Genomic DNA, 24,548 nt, shown 5'->3' with positions numbered 1-24,548 from the left:
TTTTGTTTTCCATTGACTTTACAGTGTCCCAAAACTTTTTTGAGTTATAGCTACAGGATGCAAATTTCTGCTTGAAAAAAGGTAGCATTTTCTTTCCTGACTGACTGCGTGTATTGGTTCCTGACTTCCCTGAACAGTTGCATATCGCGGGGACTTTTCGATGCTATTGCAGTCCACCACAGGATGTTTTTGTGCAGGTCAAGGGCAGTCAGGTCTGGAGTGAACCAAGGGCTATATCTGTTCTTAGTTCTGCATTTTTTGAAAGGGGCATGCTTATCTAAGATTGTGAGGAAATTACTTTTAAAGAATGACCAGGCATCCTCGACTGACGGGATGAGGTCAATATCCTTCCAGGATACCCGGGCCAGGTCGATTAGAAAGGCCTGCTCGCAGAAGTGTTTTAGGGAGCGTTTGACACTGATGAGGGGTGGTCGTTTGACCGCAGACCCATAGCGGATACAGGCAATGAGGCAGTGATCGCTGAGATCCTGATTGAAAACAGCAGAGGCGTATTTGGAGGGCAAGTTGGTCAGAATAATGTCTATGAGGGTGCCCATGTTTACGGATTTAGGGTTGTACCTGGTGCGTTCCTTGATGATTTGTGTGAGATTGAGGGCATCTGGCTTAGATTGTAGGACTGCCGGGGTGTTAAGCATATCCCAGTTTAGGTCACCTAGCAGAACGAACTCTGAGGCTCGATGGGGGCGATCAATTCACAAATGGTGTCCAGGGCACAGCTGGGAGCGGAGGGGGGTCGATAGCAGGCGGCAACAGTGAGAGACTTATTTTTGGAGAGATTCATTTTTAAAATTAGAAGTTCGAACTGTTTGGGTATAGACCTGGAAAGTATGACGGAACTTTGCAAGCTATCTCTGCAGTAGATTGCAACTCCTCCCCCTTTGGCAGTTCTATCTTGATGGAAAAAGTTTTAGTTGGGTATGGAAATCTCAGAATTTTTGGTGGCCTTCCCAAGCCAGGATTCAGACACGGCAAGGACATCCGGGTTGGCGGAGTGTGCTAAAGCTGTGAATAAAACAAACTTAGGGAGGAGGCTTCTGATGTTGACATGCATGAAACCAAGGCTTTTTCGATCACAGAAGTCAACAAATGAGGGTTTACCTCCACATCACCCAAGGAACAGAGGAGGAGTAGGATGAGGGTACGGCTAAAGGCTATCAAAACTGGTCGCCTAGAGCGTTGGGGACAAAGAATAAAAGGAGCAGATTTCTGGGCGTGGTAGAATAGATTCAGGGCATAATGTGCAGACAGGGGTATGGCGGGGTGTGGGTACAGCGGAGGTAAGCCCAGGCACTGAGTGATGATAAGAGAGGTTGTATCTCTGGACATTCTGGTTATAATGGGTGAGGTTACCGCATTTGTGGGAGGTGGGACAAAGGAAGTATCAGAGGTATGATGAGTGGAACTAGGGGCTCCATTGTAAACTAAAACAATGATAACTAACCTAAACAACGGTATACAAGGCATAATGACATTTGAGAGAGACATACAGCGAGGCATAAAGTAATCACAGGTGAAAATTTGGGAGAGCAAGCTAGACAACAACGGGTAAGTCAACAACAGCTGATCAGCTAAAACAACAACAACAATGGCGATGACTGGGCAGAGAGGGTCGGTTAACTACACACAGAGCCTGAGTTTGTGGCCTTTGGCTGACAGATAAACAAAAAATAAACAGAATGGAGTACCGTGATTAATGGACAGTCCAGCAGGCATCAGCTATGTAGCCAAGTGATCATAGGGTCCAGGGGGCAGCAATAGATGGGACAGGGAAGCCGCAGAGTAGTCGCTACTCCGCTAGCACGCGTGCGACACGGCGTTTAAAGTTAGTAGCTGGGTCTAGTAGAAGCATCTGCTCCGACGGAGGCCGGTTGAAGGCACAGCGGATGGAGTATTCGTCGGCAGACCAGTCGTGGTGGTGCGGCGCGGCGCGGCGCCGTGTCGACAAGGATCCAAGCCAGATGGCGAAAGAGGTATTGTAGTAATTTAATTTGCTAGCCGGGAGATGCGCCTGGCTCACGGCTAACTGGTGTTAGCTTTGGGGCAGGGGTGTTAGCCACTATAGCCACTCGGTAGCAGCGGTGATCCGGTGCCAAGGTCCAGAGCTTACGGCGAGGATCCGGTGGAGTAGTGGGTTCTAGCCGTGTTTGGGTGGAATCCGGGTTAACAACTGAGTAGGCCTGGAGGTGGGCCTCAGGGATAGCTTCGGTACTAGGTAACTCGGTGGGTGCTAGCTAGCTGTGAAGATCAGGAGTAATGGTCCTGGGATTACGGCAGGAATCCGGCGTAGTAGTGGAGAAACAGTCCGATACTGGTAGGCTGGCAAGTATTATCCAGGCAAAAAAAAGGTCTGGTATCTGTGCAGAAGGGTAAAGGCCGCTAGCAGTGGCTAACAATGACTAAATAGCTTGTAGCTGGTTAGCTTCTGATGGCTAGGTGGTTCTTGCTGTAAGGTCTAAAAATGTAAAATAATAGCGGTTCCGTATCACATTGGGTGAGGCAGGTTACCGGAAGGTATAATTGAATTAAAATGGAAAAGAGATTGAAAATAAAATTTGAAATGTATACAAAAAATACGAAAACTACAAAAGTACGAACAAAACACGTCTGCACTGCTACGCCATCTTGATTTTTATTTGAAATAATTGTGTCCTTCAAACTTTTCTTTCGTCAAAGAATCCTCCATTTGCAGCAATTACAGCCTTGCAGACATTTGGCATTCTAGTTGTCAATTTGTTGAGGTAATCTGAAGAGATTTCAACCCATGTTCCTGAAGCACCTCCCACAAGTTGGATTGCCTGATGGGCACTTATTACATACCATACAGTCAAGCTGCTCCCACAACAGCTCAATAGGGTTGAGATCCGGTGACTGTGCTGGCCACTCCATTATAGACAGAATACCAGCTGACTGCTTCTTCCCTAAATTGTTCTTGCATAGTTTAGAGCTGTGCTTTGGGCCATTGTCCTGTTGTTGGAGGAAATTGACTCCAATTAAGCGCCGTCCACAGGGTATGGCATGGCGTTGCAAAATGGAGTGATAGCCTTCCTTCTTCAAGATCCCTTTTACCCTGTACAAATCTCCCACTTTACCACAACCAAAGCATCCCCAGACCATCACATTGCCTCCACCATGCTTGACAGATGGCGTCAAGCACTCCTCCAGCATCTTTTCATTTTTTCTGCGTCTCACGAATGTTCTTTGTGATCCGAACACCTCAAACTTAGATTCGTCTGTCCGTAACACTTTTTTCCAGTCTTCCTCTGTCCAGTGTCTGTGTTCTTTTGCCCATCTTAATCTTTTCTTTTTATTGGCCAGTCTGAGATATGGCTTTTTCTTTGCAGCTCTGCCTAGAAGGCCAGCATCCCAGAGTCGCCTCTTCACTGTTGACGTTGAGACTGGTGTTTCGTGGGTACTATTTAATGAAGCTGCCAGTTGAGGACTTGTGAGACGTCTGTCAAACTAGACACTCTAATGTACTTGTCCTCTTGCTCAGTTGTGCACCTCCCACTCTTTCTATTCTGGTTAGAGCCAGTTTGCGCTGTTCAGTGAAGGGAGTAGTACACAGCGTTGTATGAGATCTTCAATTTCTTGGCAATTTTTCGCATGGAATAGCCTTCATTTCTCAGAACAAGAATAGACTGACGAGTTTCAGAAGACAGTTCTTTGTTTCTGGCCATTTTGAGCCTGTAATCGAACCCACAAATGCTGATGCTCCAGATACTCAACTTGTCTAAATCAGGCCAGTTTTTTTGCTTCTTTAATAATCAGGACAACAGTTTTCAGCTGTGCTAACATAATTGCAAAAGGGTTTTCTAATGATCAATTAGCCTTTTAAAATGCTCAACTTGGATTAGCTAACACAACTTGTCATTGGAACACAGAAGTGATGGTTGCTGATAATGGGCCTCTGTACACCTATGTAGATATTTCATAAAAACATCTGCCGTTTCCAGCTACGATAGTCATTTACAACATATTTCTGATCAATTTGATATTATTTTAATGGACATTTTTTTTAATTTTCTTTCAAAAACAAGGACATTTCTAAGTGACCCCAAACTTTTGAACTGTTGTGTGTGTGTACAGTTGAAGTCGGAAGTTTACATACACTTATGTTGGAGTCATTAAAACTTGTTTTTCAACCACTCCACAAAACTATAGTTTTGGCAAGCTTTAACTTTAAATGATTTCCCCATGATGTCAAGCAGAGGCACTGAGTTTGAAGGTAGGCCTTGAAATACATCCACAGGTACACCTCCAATTTACTCAAATGATGTCAATTAGCCTATCAGAAGCTTCTAAAGCCATGACATCATTTTCTGGAATTTTCTAAGCTGTTTAAAGGCACAGTCAACTTAGTGTATGTAAACTTCTGACACACTGGAATTGTGATACAGTGAATTATAAGTGAAATAATCTGTCTGTAAACAATTGTTGGAAAAATTACTTGTGTCATGCACGAAGTAGATGTCCTAACCGACTTGCCAAAACTATAGTTTGTTAAACAATACATTTGTGGAGTGGCTGAAAAACTAGTTTTAATGACTCTAACCTAAGTGTATGTAAACTTCCGACTTCAACTGTATGGGGCTTGGAAATTATTCAGGCAAATTACATTGATGGAAGCTACAGTCTATTTGCAATATTGAAGGGGAGTGCCCTGATGTTAGCTGTTGTGTGTGTTCCAGAGGTGAGCTCGTGGATCATCTGTGACGGGGACATAGACCCAGAGTGGATCGAATCGTTGAACTCGGTGTTGGATGACAACCGTCTTCTGACCATGCCCAGTGGAGAGAGGATCCAGTTTGGACCCAACGTCAACTTTGTCTTTGAGACCCACGACCTCAGCTGTGCCTCACCAGCCACAATCTCACGCATGGGCATGATTTTTCTCAGGTTGGTGTGTATGTGTGTGTTTTGTATGTGTGGTCCTTGATGGGTTAACCTCCATTCATGTTTTAGTCATGTTCCAACCCTTCTCTTCTCTCTGTAGTGATGAGGACACAGATGTGAGTGCGTTGGTCAAGTCGTGGCTGAAGGGTCAGCCTGATGAGTGTCGCAGTAACCTGGAGAACTGGATGGGAGACTACTTTCACAGAGGTCTTGACTGGGTGCTTAAACAGGTGATACATACTGACACTGCCCTCTTCTGGTCATAATCAATAGCATCAACTGGATTAATGTAGCCAATTGGAGTTTTACCACAAATATACTCTAGCCAATTGGAGTTTTACCACAAATATACTCTAGCCAATTGGAGTTTTACCCCAAATATACTCTAGCCAATTGGAGTTTTTCCTCAAATATACTCTAGCCAAATGGAGTTTTACCTCAAATATACTCTAGCCAATTGGAGTTTTACCTCAAATATACTCTAGCCAATTGGAGTTTGACCTCAAATATACTCTAGCCAATTGGAGTTTGACCTCAAATATACTCTAGCAAATTGGAGTTTTACCTCAAATATACTCTAGCCAATTGGAGTTTTACCCCAAATATACTCTAGCCAATTGGAATTTTACCCCAAATATACTCTAGCCAATCAGTTTTACCCCAAATATATTGTTGTGGATTGGATATCTTGTGTTCAAAACTATTCTGACTCTCTCTGTCTCTGTTTCTGTCTCTGTCTGTCAGAATGACTTGGTGGTGGAGACCAGTCTGGTAGGGACGGTGTTGAACGGTCTGTCCCACCTGAGTGGAGTGACAGAGCGTGGTCAGTTTGTGGTTAGTCTCATCAGAGGGCTGGGCGGGAACCTCAACCTCAAATCAAGACAGGACTTCGCCAAGGAGGTAAGACGAGGCGGTCAATCCATTTATCCATTCATCCGTCCGTTTGTTCATCTGTTCATCCATCCATTTAACTATCCATCCATTTATCCATCCATTTAACTATCCATCTGTTTGTCCATCCATCCATCCGTTTGTCCATCTGTTCATCGATCCATTTATTCATCCATTACCTATCCATTTAACTATCCATCCATTTAACTATCCATCCATTTATTCATCCATTACCTATCCATCCATTTAACTATCCATCTGTTTGTCCATCCATCCATCCATCCATCCATCCATCCATCCATCCATCCATCCATCCATCCATCCATCCATCCGTTTGTCCATCTGTTCATCCATCCATTTAACCATCCATCCATTTAACTATCCATCCATTTGTCCATCTGTTCATCCATCCATTTAACTATCCATCCATTTAATTATCCATCCATTTAACTATTTATCCATCCATTTAACCATCCATCCATTTAACTATCCATCCATTTAACTTCTCTGGGCTAGGTGGGACGTGACCGTTAGACACTATTCAACAGCCAGTGAAATTGCATGGCGTGAAATACAAAACAGCAAAAATCTCATAATTTCATTTTCTCAAACAATCAACTATTTTACACCATTTTAAAGATAAGACTCTCGTTAACCTGTTGAGGTGTAGGGGGTAGTATTTTCACGGCCGGACGAAAAACGTACCCAAATTAAACTGGTTACTACTCTGGCCCAGAAACTAGAATATGCATATTATTAGTAGATTTGGATAGAAAACACTCTGAAGTTTCTAAAACTGTTTGAATGGTGTCTTTGAGTATAACAGAACTCATATGGCAGGCAGAAACCTGAGAAAAATCCAACCAGGAAGTGGAAAGTCTGAGAATTGTAGTTCTTCTTTTGATTCTCTATCGAAACTACAGTTTCTGTGGGGTCACGTTGCACTTCCTAAGGCTTCCATTGGCTGTCAACAGCCTTCAGAAAGTTCTTTCAGCATTCTCCTGTCACTGGGCAGATAATAGGAGCTCAGTCAATCAGTGGACTGCCTGTGGACAAAGGGATTGGATATGCGCAATCCCACGAGGGCGCCTTTCCTTCTTTTTCTTCTTGAATGAATATCCTTCTTTTTCTTCTTGAATGAATATTCTGAGTTTAGGTGACCCCGAACTTGGCGGGTGTCTGTATAGCTTGCTGTGACGGCGAGCTATGTACTCAGAATATTGAAAAATGTGCTTTCTCTGTAAAGCTATTTTAAAATCTGACACAGCGGTTGCATCCAGGAGTAGTCTATCTATAATTCTTTAAATAATTGCTCAAAAAAATAAAGGGAACACTTAAACAACACAATGTAACTCCAAGTCAATCACACTTCTGTGAAATCAAACTGTCCACTTAGGAAGCAACACTGATTGACAATACATTTCACATGCTGTTGTGCAAATGGAATAGACAACAGGTGGAAATTATAGGCAATTAGCAAGACACCCCCAATAAAGGAGTGGTTCTGCAGGTGGGGACCACATACCACTTCTCAGTTCCTATGCTTCCTGGCTGATGTTTTGGTCACTTTTGAATGCTGGCGGTGCTTTCACTCTAGTGGTAGCATGAGACGGAGTCTACAACCCACACAAGTGGCTCAGGTAGTGCAGCTCATCCAGGATGGCACATCAATGCGAGCTGTGGCAAGAAGGTTTGCTGTGTCTGTCAGCGTAGTGTCCAGAGCATGGAGGCGCTACCAGGAGACAGGCCAGTACATCAGGAGACGTGGAGGAGGCCGTAGGAGGGCAACAACCCAGCAGCAGGACCGCTACCTCTGCCTTTGTGCAAGGAGGAGCAGAAGCACTGCCAGAGCCCTGCAAAATGACCTCCAGCAGGTCACAAATGTGCATGTGTCTGCTCAAACGGTCAGAAACAGACTCCATGAGGGTGGTATGAGGGCCCGACGTCCACAGGTGGGGATTGTGCTTACAGCCCAACACCATGCAGGACGTTTGGCATTTGCCAGAGAACACCAAGATTGGCAAATTCGCCACTGGCGCCCTGTGCTCTTCACAGATGAATGCAGGTTCACACTGAGCACACGTGACAGAGTCTGGAGACGTCGTGGAGAACATTCTGCTGCCTGCAACATCCTCCAGCATGACCGGTTTGGCGGTGGGTCAGTCATGGTGTGGGGTGGCATTTCTTTGGGGGGCCGCACAGCCCTCCATGTGCTCGCCAGAGGTAGCCTGACTGCCATTAGGTACCGAGATGAGATCCTCAGACCCCTTGTGAGACCATATGCTGGTGCGGTTGGCCCTGGGTTCCTCCTAATGCAAGACAATGCTAGACCTCATGTGGCTGGAGTGTGTCAGCAGTTCCTGCAAGAGGAAGGTATTGATGCTATGGACTGGCCCGCCCGTTCCCCAGACCTGAATCCAATTGAGCACATCATATCTCACTCCATCCACCAACGCCACATTGCACCACAGACTGTCCAGGAGTTGGCGGATGCTTTAGTCCAGGTCTGGGAGGAGATCCCTCAGGAGACCATCCGCCACCTCATCAGGAGCATGCCCAGGCGTTGTAGCGAGGTCATACAGGCACGTGGAGGCCACACACACTCCTGAGCCTCATTTTGACTTGTTTTAAGGACATTACATCAAAGTTGGATCAGCCTGTAGTGTGGTTTTCCACTTTAATTTTGAGAGGGACTCCAAATCCAGACCTCCATGGGTTGATAAATTGGATTTCCATTGATTTATTTTTGTGTGATTTTGTTGTCAGCACATTCAACTATGTAAAGAAAAAAGTATTTAATAAGATTATTTATTTCATTCAGATCTAGGATGTGTTGTTTAAGTGTTCCCTTTATTTTTTTGAGCAGTATATTTTGTCAACGTTTATGATGAGTATTTTTGTAAATTGATGTGCACATTCACCGGGAGTTTTGGTGGGAATACATCTTCTGAACATCACGCGCTAATGTAAAATGCTGTTTTTGGATATAAATATGAACTTTATCGAACAAAACATACATGTATTGTGTAACATAATGTCCTAGGAGTGTCATCTGATGAAGATCGTCAAAGGTTAGTGCTTCATTTAGCTGTGTTTTTGGTTTTCGTGATGCATGTCCTTGCTTGGAAAATGGCTGTGTGATTTTTTTTTGTCTATGTACTCTCCTAACATAATCTAATGTTTTGCTTTCGCTGTAAAGCCTTTTTGAAATCGGACAATGTGGTTTCATCAAGGAGAAGTGTATCTTTAAAATGGTGTAAAATAGTTGTATGTTTGAGAAAGTTGAATTATGACATTTTGTTGTTTTGAATTTGCCGCCCTGATATTTCACTGGCTGTGTCCCACAGGTAGCCCATAGAAGTTCATCTAACCACATTGTCCGATTTCAAAAAGACTTTACGGCGAAAGCATAAAATTTGATTATGTTAGGACATAAACTTCACAAGAAAATCCACACAGCCGTTTTCCAAGCAAGGACATGCATCATTAAAACCAAAAGTACAGCTAAAATATTCACTAACCTTTGATGATCTTCATCAGATGGCACTCATAGGACTTCATGTTATACAATACATGTATGTTTTGCTCGATAAAGTTCATATTTATATCCAAAAACAGCATTTTACATTGGCGCGTGATGTTCAGAAAATGTATTCCCACCAAAACTCCCAGTGAATGTGCACATCAATTTACAAAAATACTCATCATAAACGTTGATAACATTTACAACAGTTTTGAAAGAATTATAGATACACTACTCCTTGACGCAACAGCTTTGTCAGATTTCAAAATAACTTTACGGAGAAAGCACATTGTTCAATATTCTGAGTACATAGCTCAGCCATCGAAGCAAGCTATACAGCTACCTGCCAAGTTCTGTCATCAACGAACTCTGAATTAGTATTGTAAACATTCTCTTTGCTGATCTTTATCAGAATGCACTCCGAGGACTCCTACTTCCACAAGAAATGTTTGTTTTGTTCGAAATACTCCATATTTATGTCCAAATACCTCCGTTTTGTTCGTGCGTTCAGATCACTATCCAAAGGCATAACGCGCGAGCGCAGTACCAGAGACGAAAAGTCAAATAGTTCCATTACCGTTCGTAGAAACATGTCAAACGTTGTTTACAATCAATCTTTAGGGTATTTTTAACGTAAAAATGCAATAATATTCCAACCGGACAATAGTGTATTCATTCCAGGAGAAAAAGAAGGAGGGGCATGCCAAATTTGCCCGTGCAGTAAACAACTCGCTGGTCCCAGGCAGTCCACTCATTGACTGAGCTACTATTTTCTGCCCAGTAACAGGAGAAGGATGAAAACACTTTCTGAAGGCTGTTGACAGCCAATGGAAGCCTTAGGAAGTGCAACATGACCCCACAGACACTGTCGTTTCGATAGGGATTCAAAAGAAGAACTACAATTCTCAATCTCCCACTTCCTGGTTGGGTTTTTCTCAGGTTTTTACCTGCCATATGAGTTCTGATATATTCACAGACATCATTCAAACAGTTTTAGAAACTTCAGAGTGTTTTCTATCCAAATCTACGAATAATATGCAAATATTTGACTCTGAGCACGAGTATTAGGCAGTTTACTCTGGGCACGCTTTTCATCCGAAATCAAAAATACTGCCCCCTATACCTTGACAGGTTAACTATCCATCCATTTAAATATCCATCCATCCATTTCACTATCCATCCATTTATCCAGCCATCCATCCGTTTGTCCATCTGTTCATCCATCCATTTAGCTATCCATCCATTTATCTGTCCATTTAACTATCCATCCATTTATCCATCCATTTAACTATCCAGCCATCCATCCATCCATTAATCAACTAATAAACATCTTACGGAAAGTATTCAGACCCATTGACTTTTTCCACATTTTGTTACTTTACAGCCTTATTCTAAAATATATTAAATGAATAAAAATCCTCAGCAATCTACACACAATACCCCCCAATACCACATTTGAGCAAATGTATAAAAACAGAAATACCTCATTTACATAAATATTCAGACCCTTTACTATGCGTCTTGAAACTGAGCTCAGGTGCATCCTGTTTTCGTTGATCATCCTTGAGATGTTTCTACAACTTGATTGAAATCCACATGTGGTAAATTCAATTGATTGGACATGATATGGAAAGGCACACACCTGTCTATATAAGGTCACATAGTTGACAGTACATGTCAGAGCAAAAACCAAGCATTGAGGTTGAAGGAATTGTCCGTAGAGCTCTGAGACAGGATTGTGTCGAGGCACAGATCTGGGGAAGGGTACCAAAAAATGTCTGCAGCATTGAAGGTCCCCAAGAACACAGTGGCCTCCATCATTCATAAATGGAAGAAGTTTGTAACCACAAAGACTCTTCCTAGAGCTGGCCACCCGGCCAAACTGAGCAATCAGGGGAGAAGGGCCTTGGTCAGGGAGGTGACCAAGAACCAGATGGTCACTATGACAGAGCTCTAGAGTTCCTCTGTGGAGATAGGAGAACCTTCAAGAAAGACAACCATCTCTGCAGCACTCCAACAATCAGGCCTTTATGGTAGCGTGGCCAGACGGAAGCCACTCCTCATTAAAAGGCACCTAAAGGACTATCAGACCATGAGAAACAAGGTTCTCTGGTCTGACGAAACCAAGATTGAACTCTTTGGCCTGAACGCCAATCCTTGCTGTGGGGAAGTTTTTCAGCGGCAGGGACTGTGAGACTAGTCAGGATTGAGGCAAAAATGAACAGGCAAAGTTCCAGAGCGCTCAGGACCTCAGACTGGGGCAAAGGTTCACCTTCCAACAGGACAACGAACCTAAGCACGTAGTCAAGATAATGCTGGAGTGGCTTCGGGATAAGTCTCTGAATGTCCATGAGTGGCCCAGCCAGAGACGGGACTTGAACCCAATCGAACATCTCTGGAGAGACCTGAAAATAGCTGTGCAGCGACGCTCCCCATCCAACCTGACAGAGCTTGAGAGGATCTGCAGAGAAGAATGGGAGAAACTCCCCAAATACAGGTGTGCCAAGCCTGTAGCGTCATACCCAAGAAGACTCGAGGCTGTAATCACTGCCAAAGGTGATTAAACAAAGTACTGAGTAAAGGGTCTGAATACTTATTTGATATTTACATTTTTTTTAAAATATATAAATTAGCTTAAAAAAAAGAAAAGATTTTGCCTTTTATTTATGGGGTATTGTTTGTAGATTCATGAGGGGGAAAACAATTTAATACATTTTAGAACAAGGCTGTAACCTAACAAAATGTGGAAAAGGTCAAGGGGTCTCTATACTTTCCGAAAGCACTATATGTGTGTGTGCATTTCCTGCAGGTGCTGGTCTGGGCTAGAGAGAGCCCTCCTGACCCGAGGAAGCCCCTGGACACCTACTATGACCCTGAGTCTGGCCGGCTGTGTGTGTACACTCTGGAACGTCCTGACGGCCTCAGCCTGGAAGAGCTCACACACACTCACACACTCCCCGTCATCCAGACCCCCGACATGCAGAGAGGACTGCACTGCTTCTCCCACTGGCTCTCCTCCCAGCACAGACAACCCTTCATACTGGTGGGGCCTGAGGGCTGTGGCAAGGGGTAAACGGACACACACACACAGGATGTATAATACACTCTAGCCAGATCATGCACAACCTCCTCTTACTGTTCAGGGAGAACGGTATGACACACACGTATGTTTCCAGGCATGTTTTATTTAAGGCGTGACCTTTCTTAGAATAGCACAGCGGACTGAGGGGCAGGCGGGGGGCCTGAGACTTGTTGAATCTACAGTCATTACTGTCATCCCTGGGGCACCCAGTAGAGGGAGGGCATCTCTGATTGGCTTTTACACTCCACTTGAGCCACCCCCCTCCATGACACCCACAACCCTAATCTCGCTGAAATGTCAGGGCGTCATGGAAACGCTTGTCATCCCTGTCTGATGAAAAAACATCTAATTAATTTCCACTGCTGCGCTCAGGCACGCGCGCGCACACACACACACACACACATCCCAATTATCCTATCTCAGTTTGCACCCTCACAAAATGTCCCTCCTCGCCCTGAGGTTTTTCTCACAAATTCGGTTAAACAGACCCCTGCGGCATCAACACTTTTCAATACAGAGTTAATTTTCCTCTCTCCTCCCTCCTATCTCTTCCTCTTCCTCTGTCATCTCCTCTTCATCCTCTGATATCTAACCTCTAATGACTCATGTCCTCCTTCAATGTTATGGTCTGGAAAATCTATTTGGCATTTAGCCTATGTTCTGCCAACATTGTGTGTGTGTTAATGTGTGTGTGTTAATGTGTTTGTGTGTTAATGTGTGTTAATGTGTGTGTGTGTGTTAATGTGTGTGTGTGTGTGTTAATGTGTGTGTTAATGTGTGTGTGTGTTAATGTGTGTGTGTGAGTGTTAATGTGTGTTTGTGAGTGTGTTCATGTTTGTGTGTGTGTTCATTTCTGTGTGTGTGTTCATTTCTGTGTGTGTTAATATGTGTGTTTGTGTTAATGTGTCTGTGTGTTCTCCTCCAGTATGCTGCTGCGCTATGCGTTCTCTCGGCTGCGTTCCACCCAGGTAGCGGTGGTCCACTGTAGCGCCCAGACCTCGTCTCGTCATGTCCTCCAGAAGCTCAGTCAGACATGTCTGCTGCTCAGTTCCAACACGGGACGGGCCTACAGACCCAAACACTGTGAGAACCTGGTCCTCTACCTCAAAGACATCAACCTGCCCAGGCCTGACAAGTGGGGCACCAGTAACCTCATAGCCTTCTTACAGCAGGTACACAATACACTACACTACAATACAGCACAGTACACTACAATACACTACACTACAATACAGCACAGTACACTACAATACACTACACTACAATACAGCACAGTACACTACAATACACTACACTACAATACAGCACAGTACCCTACAATACAATACACTACACTACAATACAGCACAGTATACTACAATACCGTACACTACACTACAATACAGCACAGTATACTACAATACCGTACACTACAATACAGCACAGTACACTACAATACAGCACAGTATACTACAATACCGTACACTACAATACAGCAGAGTACACTACAATACACTACACTACAATACAGCACAGTACACTACAATACACTACACTACAATACAGCACAGTACACTACAATACACTACACTACAATACAGCACAGTACACTACAATACACTACACTACAATACAATACAGCACAGTATACTACAATACCGTACACTACAATACAGCACAATACAATACAATACAGCACAGTACACTACAATACACTACACTACAATACAATACAGCACAGTACACTACAATACCGTACACTACAATACAGCACAGTACACTACAATACACTACACTACAATACAATACAGCACAGTATACTACAATACACTACACTACAATACAGCACAGTACACTACAATACACTACACTACAATACAATACAGCACAGTATACTACAATACCGTACACTACAATACAGCACAGTACACTACACTACAATACGGCACAGTACACTACAATACACTACACTACAATACAGCACAGTACACTACACTACACTACACTACAATACAGCACAGTACACTACAATACACTACACTACAATACAATACAGCACAGTATACTACAATACCGTACACTACAATACAGCACAATGCACTACACTACACTACAATACCGTACACTACAATACAGCACAATGCACTACAGTACACTACAATACCGTACACTACAATACCGTACACTACAATACAGCACAATACACTACACTACAATACAATACAGCACAGTACACTACAATACCGTACACTACAATACAGCACAATACAGCAAAATACACTACAATATAGCTCAATACAACACACTACAATGCACTACAATACAAGACAATACATACAATAAAGTACAATACACTACACTACAATACAGCACAGTACACTACAATACCGTACACTACAATACAGCACAATACAGCAAAATACACTACAATATAGCTCAATACAACACACTACAATGCACTACAATACAATACAATACATACAATAAAGTACAATACACTACACTACAATACAGCACAGTACACTACAATACCGTACACTACAATACAGCACAATACAGCAAAATACACTACAATATAGCTCAATACAACACACTACAATGCACTACAATACAAGACAATACATACAATAAAGTACAATACACTACACTACAATACAGCACAGTACACTACAATACCGTACACTACAATACAGCACAATACAGCAAAATACACTACAATATAGCTCAGTACACTACACTACACTACACTACAATACAGCACAGTACACTACAATACACTACACTACAATACAATACAGCACAGTATACTACAATACCGTACACTACAATACAGCACAATGCACTACACTACACTACAATACCGTACACTACAATACAGCACAATGCACTACAGTACACTACAATACCGTACACTACAATACCGTACACTACAATACAGCACAATACACTACACTACAATACAATACAGCACAGTACACTACAATACCGTACACTACAATACAGCACAATACAGCAAAATACACTACAATATAGCTCAATACAACACACTACAATGCACTACAATACAAGACAATACATACAATAAAGTACAATACACTACACTACAATACAGCACAGTACACTACAATACCGTACACTACAATACAGCACAATACAGCAAAATACACTACAATATAGCTCAATACAACACACTACAATGCACTACAATACAATACAATACATACAATAAAGTACAATACACTACACTACAATACAGCACAGTACACTACAATACCGTACACTACAATACAGCACAATACAGCAAAATACACTACAATATAGCTCAATACAACACACTACAATGCACTACAATACAAGACAATACATACAATAAAGTACAATACACTACACTACAATACAGCACAGTACACTACAATACCGTACACTACAATACAGCACAATACAGCAAAATACACTACAATATAGCTCAGTACACTACACTACAATACAGCACAGTACACTACAATACACTACACTACAATACAATACAGCACAGTATACTACAATACCGTACACTACAATACAGCACAATGCACTACACTACACTACAATACCGTACACTACAATACAGCACAATGCACTACAGTACACTACAATACCGTACACTACAATACAGCACAATACAGCAAAATACACTACAATATAGCTCAATACAACACACTACAATGCACTACAATACAATACAATACATACAATAAAGTACAATACACTACACTACAATACAGCACAGTACACTACAATACCGTACACTACAATACAGCACAATACAGCAAAATACACTACAATATAGCTCAGTACACTACACTACACTACACTACAATACAGCACAGTACACTACAATACACTACACTACAATACAATACAGCACAGTATACTACAATACCGTACACTACAATACAGCACAATGCACTACACTACACTACAATACCGTACACTACAATACAGCACAATGCACTACAGTACACTACAATACCGTACACTACAATACCGTACACTACAATACAGCACAATACACTACACTACAATACAATACAGCACAGTACACTACAATACCGTACACTACAATACAGCACAATACAGCAAAATACACTACAATATAGCTCAATACAACACACTACAATGCACTACAATACAAGACAATACATACAATAAAGTACAATACACTACACTACAATACAGCACAGTACACTACAATACCGTACACTACAATACAGCACAATACAGCAAAATACACTACAATATAGCTCAATACAACACACTACAATGCACTACAATACAATACAATACATACAATAAAGTACAATACACTACACTACAATACAGCACAGTACACTACAATACCGTACACTACAATACAGCACAATACAGCAAAATACACTACAATATAGCTCAATACAACACACTACAATGCACTACAATACAAGACAATACATACAATAAAGTACAATACACTACACTACAATACAGCACAGTACACTACAATACCGTACACTACAATACAGCACAATACAGCAAAATACACTACAATATAGCTCAATACAACACACTACAATGCAATACAATACAAGACAATACATACAATAAAGTACAATACACTACAGTACAATACACTACAGTACAATACACTACAGTACAATACAATACAATACAATACAGTACAATAAATTGCAATACAATACACTACAATAAAGCACAATACACTACAATAAAGAACAATACAATACACTACAACATCACAATACACTACAATACAATACAGTACAATATTGCTCAATACAACACACTACAATACAATACAATACATACATACAATAAAGTACAATACACTACAGTACAATACACTACAGTACAATACACTACAATACAGTACAATAAATTGCAATACAATACACTACAATAAAGCACAATACACTACAACATCACAATACAATACAATACAGTACAATACACTACAATAAAGCACAAAACAATACATCATAAACAATATACTTCAATACAATACAATACACTACAATACAATGCAGCACAACAAACTACAATATACTACAATATAGCACAATAAATTGCAATACAATACACTCCAATACAGCACAATACACTAGAATACAGCACCATACACTACAATACACTACAATGCAGTACAATACACTACAATACAGCACCATCAACTACAATACATTACAATACACTACAATACAGCGCAATAAACTAAAATACACTACAATACAACAGAATAAACTACACTAAAACACGCTACAATACAGTACACTACAGTACAATGCAATACTCTACAATAGGGCACAATACACTACAATGCAGTGCAATACATTACAATACAGCACCATAAACTACAATACATTACAACACAGCACAATAAACTACAATACAACAGAATAAACTACAATACAGCACAATACACTACAATACAATGCAATACTCTGTAATACAGTACAATACAGTACAATCCATTACAATACAGTACAGTACAATACACTACAACACAATACACTACAATATAATACACCACAATCAACTACAATACACTACACTACAATATAGCACAATACATTGCAATAAACTACAATACAGCACAATACACTACAATACAGCACAATACAATACACTACAATACACTACAATATAATACACCACAATCAACTACAATACACTACACTACAATATAGCACAATACATTGCAATAAACTACAATACAGCACAATACACTACAATACAGCACAATACAATACACTACAATACAATACAATGCAATACTCTGTAATACAGCACACTACACTACAATACACTACATTACACTACAAAACACTACAATACACTACAATACAGTATTAAAAACACTACAATAAAGCACAATACAGTACAAAACAATACACTACAATACAACACAATACACTACAATACAATACAGCACAATAAACGACAATACAGTACAATACAATACAACACAATACACTACAATATAATACAGCACAATACAGCACAATACAGCACAATACACCACAATACAGTGCAATAAACTACAGTACAGCACAATACACTGCAATACAGCACAATACATTACGATACACTACAATAAGGTGCAATACACTACAATGCAATACTCTACAATAGGGCACAATATACTACAATACAATACACTACAATACAGCACACTACACTACACTACACTACAATACACTACAATACAGTATAAAACACTACAATAAAGCACAATACAGTACAAAACAATACACTACAATACAGCACAATACATTACAATACAGCACAATACACTACAATACAGCACAATACACTACAATACAGCACAATAAACTACAGTGCAGTACAGTACAATACACTACAACACAATTCACAACAATATAATACAGCACAATAAACTACAATACACTACACTGCAATACAGCACAATACACTACAATACAGAGCAATAAACTACAATACAGCACAATACACTACAATACAGCACAATACACTACAATACAATACAATGCAATACTCTAATACAGCACAATACACTACACTACAATACAGTATAAACAATACAATAAAGCACAATACAGCAGAAAACAATACACTACAATACAGCACATTACACTACAATACCATACAGCACAATAAACTACAATACAGTACAATACACTACAACACAATACACTACAACACAATACACTACAATATAATACAGCACAATAAACTACAATACACTACACTACAATAAAGCACAATACACTACACTACAGCACAATACATCACCATACACTACAGTACAATACAGTACACTACAATACACTACAATACAACACAATACACTACAATACAGCACAATAAACGACAATACAGTACAATACAGTACAATACAATCCACACAATACACTACAATATAATACAGCACAATAAACTACAATACAGCACAATACACCACAATACAGTGCAATAAACTACAATACAGCACAATACACTACAATACAGCACAATACACTACGATACACTACAATAAGGTACAATACACTACAATGCAATACTCTACAATAGGGCACAATATACTACAATACAATACACTACAATACAGCACACTACACTACACTACACTACAATACACTACAATACAGTATAAAACACTACAATAAAGCACAATACAGTACAAAACAATACACTACAATACAGCACAATACATTACAATACAGCACAATACACTACAATACAGCACAATACACTACAATACAACAGAATAAACTACAATACAGCACAATACACTACAATACAATGCAATACTCTGTAATACAGTACAATACAGTACAATCCATTACAATACACCACAATCAACTACAATACACTACACTACAATATAGCACAATACATTGCAATAAACTACAATACAGCACAATACACTACAATACAGCACAATACACTACAATACAATACAATGCAATACTCTGTAATACAGCACACTACACTACAATACACTACAATACACTACAAAACACTACAATACACTACAATACAGTATTAAAAACACTACAATAAAGCACAATACAGTACAAAACAATACACTACAATACAATACAATACAATACAATACAGCACAATAAACGACAATACAGTACAATACAGTACAATACAATACAACACAATACACTACAATATAATACAGCACAATACACCACAATACAGCACAATACACCACGATACAGTGCAATAAACTACAATACAGCACAATACACTACAATACAGCACAATACATTACGATACACTACAATAAGGTGCAATACACTACAATGCAATACTCTACAATAGGGCACAATATACTACAATACAATACACTACAATACAGCACACTACACTACACTACAATACACTACAATACAGTATAAAACACTACAATAAAGCACAATACAGTACAAAACAATACACTACAATACAGCACAATACATTGCAATACAGCACAATACACTACAATACAGCACAATAAACTACAGTGCAGTACAGTACAATACACTACAACACAATTCACAACAATATAATACAGCACAATAAACTACAATACACTACACTACAATAAAGCACAATACACTACACTACAGCACAATACATCACCATACACTACAGTACAATACAGTACACTACAATACACTACAATACAACACAATACACTACAATACAATACAGCACAATAAACGACAATACAGTACAATACAGTACAATACAATCCACACAATACACTACAATATAATACAGCACAATAAACGACAATACAGCACAATACACCACAATACAGTGCAATAAACTACAATACAGCACAATACACTACAATACAGCACAATACACTACGATACACTACAATAAGGTGCAATACACTACAATGCAATACTCTACAATAGGGCACACTATACTACAATACAATACACTACAATACAGCACACTACACTACACTACACTACAATACAGTATAAAACACTACAATAAAGCACAATACAGTACAAAACAATACACTACAATACAGCACAATACATTACAATACAGCACAATACACTACAATACAGCACAATGCACTACAATACAACACAATAAACTACAGTGCAGTACAGTACAATACACTACAACACAATACACTACAATATAATACAGCACAATCAACTACAATACACTGCACTGCAATACAGCACAATACACTACAATACAGTGCAATAAACTACAATACAGCACAATACACTACAATACACTACAATACAATACAATGCAATACTCTAATACAGCACAATGCACTACACTACAATACAGTATAAACACTAAAATAATGCACAACACAGTACAAAACAATACACTACAATACAGCACATTACACTACAATACCATACAGCACAATAAACTACAATACAGTACAATACACTACAACACAATACACTACAACACAATACACTACAATATAATACAGCACAATAAACTACAATACACTACACTACAATAAAGCACAATACACTACACTACAGCACAATACATCACCATACACTACAGTACAATACAGTACACTACAATACACCACACTACAATACAGCTCAATACAGTACAATACAGCGCAATAAACTACAATACAATACAGTACACTACAATACACCACACTACAATACAGCTCAATACAGTACAATACAGCGCAATACACTACAGTGCAATACTCTACAATACAATACACTACAATAAAATACACTACAATACAGTACAATATAGCACATTACAATACAGTGCAATACAAAAAAATACACTACACTACAATAAAGCACAATAAACTACAATACAATACACTACAATACAGCACAATACACTAAAATACAGCACAACATGTTACAATACACTGCAATACAGCATAATACTCTACAATACACTACAATATAATACACTAAATACAGCACAATACAGTACAGTAATAATAATACAACTAATCATTTATTACATTTATGTAGCGCTTTTCATCGAATCTCAAAGCACTTCAAGAGCAAAAAAAACAAAGAAGCAATATATCATGACAGGTCAACCAATCTAGGCCAAGCTGCGTCCTCTGAAGATGGAGAGGGTCAGTTCATGGCTTGAGTGAAGGGAGCTGGACAAAGGATTGTAGATGATGTTGGAGTCTGTTGATGATCTTGAAGAGGTCAAGTCAGGGAACCAGCCTGAGTCGTATAGCCTCTGGACTTCTCCTCGTCCAGTCTGTGTAGCAGCCATTTGGCTGATGCCTCAGCAGCTCTGGGTGCCAGAAAGATCACCACACAGAGTTCAGAATAGTAGCCAGTCGTCCTCACTACGAGCCCTCTGCCTCAGCACTGCTCAAGCAGCCATTCCTCTCAGGTTTCAGGCCACCCCTTAAATTACTCTGTTCTCAAAAGATCAGGAATTGGCAGCCAGGTGAAACAAAAGAGATGTTACTGTGTCCAGATGCATTTTTCAAACAAATACTGTACAACGTAACGCAGCCCAACGTAACGCAGCCCAACGTAACGCAGCCCAATGTAACAACGTAACGCAGCCCGACGTAACGCAGGCCGACGTAACGCAGCCCGACGTAACGCAGCCCGACGTAACGCAGCCCGACGTAACGCAGCCCAACGTAACGCAGGCCAACGTAACGCAGCCCAACGTAACGCAGCCCAATGCAATGCAATACAACACAACACAACACAACATAACACAACAACATAACACAACAACATAACACAACACAACTCAATACAACACAACATAACACAATGCAATACAACACAACTCAACACAACTCAATACAACACAACACAACTCAATGCAATACAACATAACATAACACAACCCAACGTAACACAACCCAACTCAATGCAATACAACATATCACAACTCAATGCAATACAACATAACACAACACAACTCAATGCAACATAACACAACTCAATGCAACATAACACAACTCAATACAACACAACACAACATAATACAACATAACATAACACAACTCAACACAGCTCAACATAACATAACACAACCCAACGTAACACAACACAACTCAATGCAATACAACATAACACAACCCAACGTAACACAACCCAACTCAATGCAATACAACATATCACAACTCAATGCAATACAACATAACACAACACAACTCAATGCAACATAACACAACTCAATGCAACATAACACAACTCAATACAACACAACACAACATAATACAACATAACATAACACAACTCAACACAGCTCAATACAACATAACATAACACAACATAACACAACTCAATACAACATAACACAACATAACACAACTCAATACAACATAACACAACATAACACAACTCAATACAACATAACATAACACAACATAACACAACTCAATACAACATAATACAACATAACATAACACAACTCAATACAACATAATACAACATAACACAACTCAACACAACACAACATAACACAACTCAACACAACATAACATAACACAACATAATACAACATAACATAACTCAACTTAATACAACATAACACAACATAACATAACATAACACAACTCAATGCAATACAACATAACACAACACAACTCCATGCAACACAACATAACACAACACAACATAACTCAATACAACACAACATAACTCCATGAAACACAACACAACTCCATGCAACACAACACAACTCCATTCAACACAACACAACTCAATGCAATACAACATAACACAACACAACATAACTCTATACAACTCTATACAACATAACTCAATACAACACAACATAACTCAATACAACACAACACAACTCCATGCAACACAACACAACTCAACTCTATACAACATAACACAACATAACACATCTCAATACAACGTAACATAACATAACACAACTCAATACAACATAACACAACTCAATACAACATAACACAACTCAATACAACATAACATAACACAACATAACACAACTCTATACAACGTAACATAACATAACACAATTCAATACAACATAACACAACTCAATACAACATAACATAACACAACATAACACAATTCAATACAACACAACATAACATAACACAACTCAATACAACATTACATAACACAACATAACACAACTCTATACAACGTAACATAACACAATTCAATACAACATAACACAACATAACACAACTCAACACAACATAACATAACACAACTCAATACAACATAACACAACATTACACAATTCAATACAACATAAACAACATAACACAACTCAATACAACACAACTCAATACAACATAACACAAAATAACACAACTCAATACAACATAACACAACAACACAACTCAATACAACACAACATAACACAACATAACACAATTCAATACAACATAACACAACATAACACAACTCAACACAACATAACATAACATAACACAACTCAATACAACATAACATAACACATTACACAATTCAATACAACATAAACAACATAACACAACTCAATACAACATAACACAACTCAATACAACATAACACAAAATAACACAACTCAATACAACATAACACAACAACACAACTCAATACAACACAACATAACACAACATAACACAATTCAATACAACATAACACAACATAACACAACTCAACACAA

The 24,548-nt window shown here is 39.5% G+C and overlaps 1 protein-coding gene across 1 annotated transcript in view; it reads left to right on the top strand.

The window, feature by feature from the left end:
* Window positions 1-24,548, top strand: part of dync2h1 (dynein cytoplasmic 2 heavy chain 1) — a 328,531-nt gene that overhangs the window by 65,080 nt on the left and 238,903 nt on the right. Inside the window, exons 41-45 of the mRNA XM_082956441.1 lie at window positions 4,710-4,917; window positions 5,015-5,144; window positions 5,659-5,814; window positions 12,138-12,397; window positions 13,336-13,582. Of these exons, the coding sequence (XP_082812567.1) occupies window positions 4,710-4,917; window positions 5,015-5,144; window positions 5,659-5,814; window positions 12,138-12,397; window positions 13,336-13,582 (1,001 nt within the window). The remainder of the gene's footprint in view (window positions 1-4,709; window positions 4,918-5,014; window positions 5,145-5,658; window positions 5,815-12,137; window positions 12,398-13,335; window positions 13,583-24,548) is intronic.

Source organism: Salmo salar, chromosome 09 (assembly GCF_965601325.2).
Source record: "Salmo salar chromosome 09, fSalSal1, whole genome shotgun sequence".
Taxonomy (NCBI): Eukaryota; Metazoa; Chordata; class Actinopteri; order Salmoniformes; family Salmonidae; genus Salmo; species Salmo salar.
Note: the sequence above shows the minus strand (reverse complement) of the source record. Positions and strands in the feature narration are given on the sequence as shown.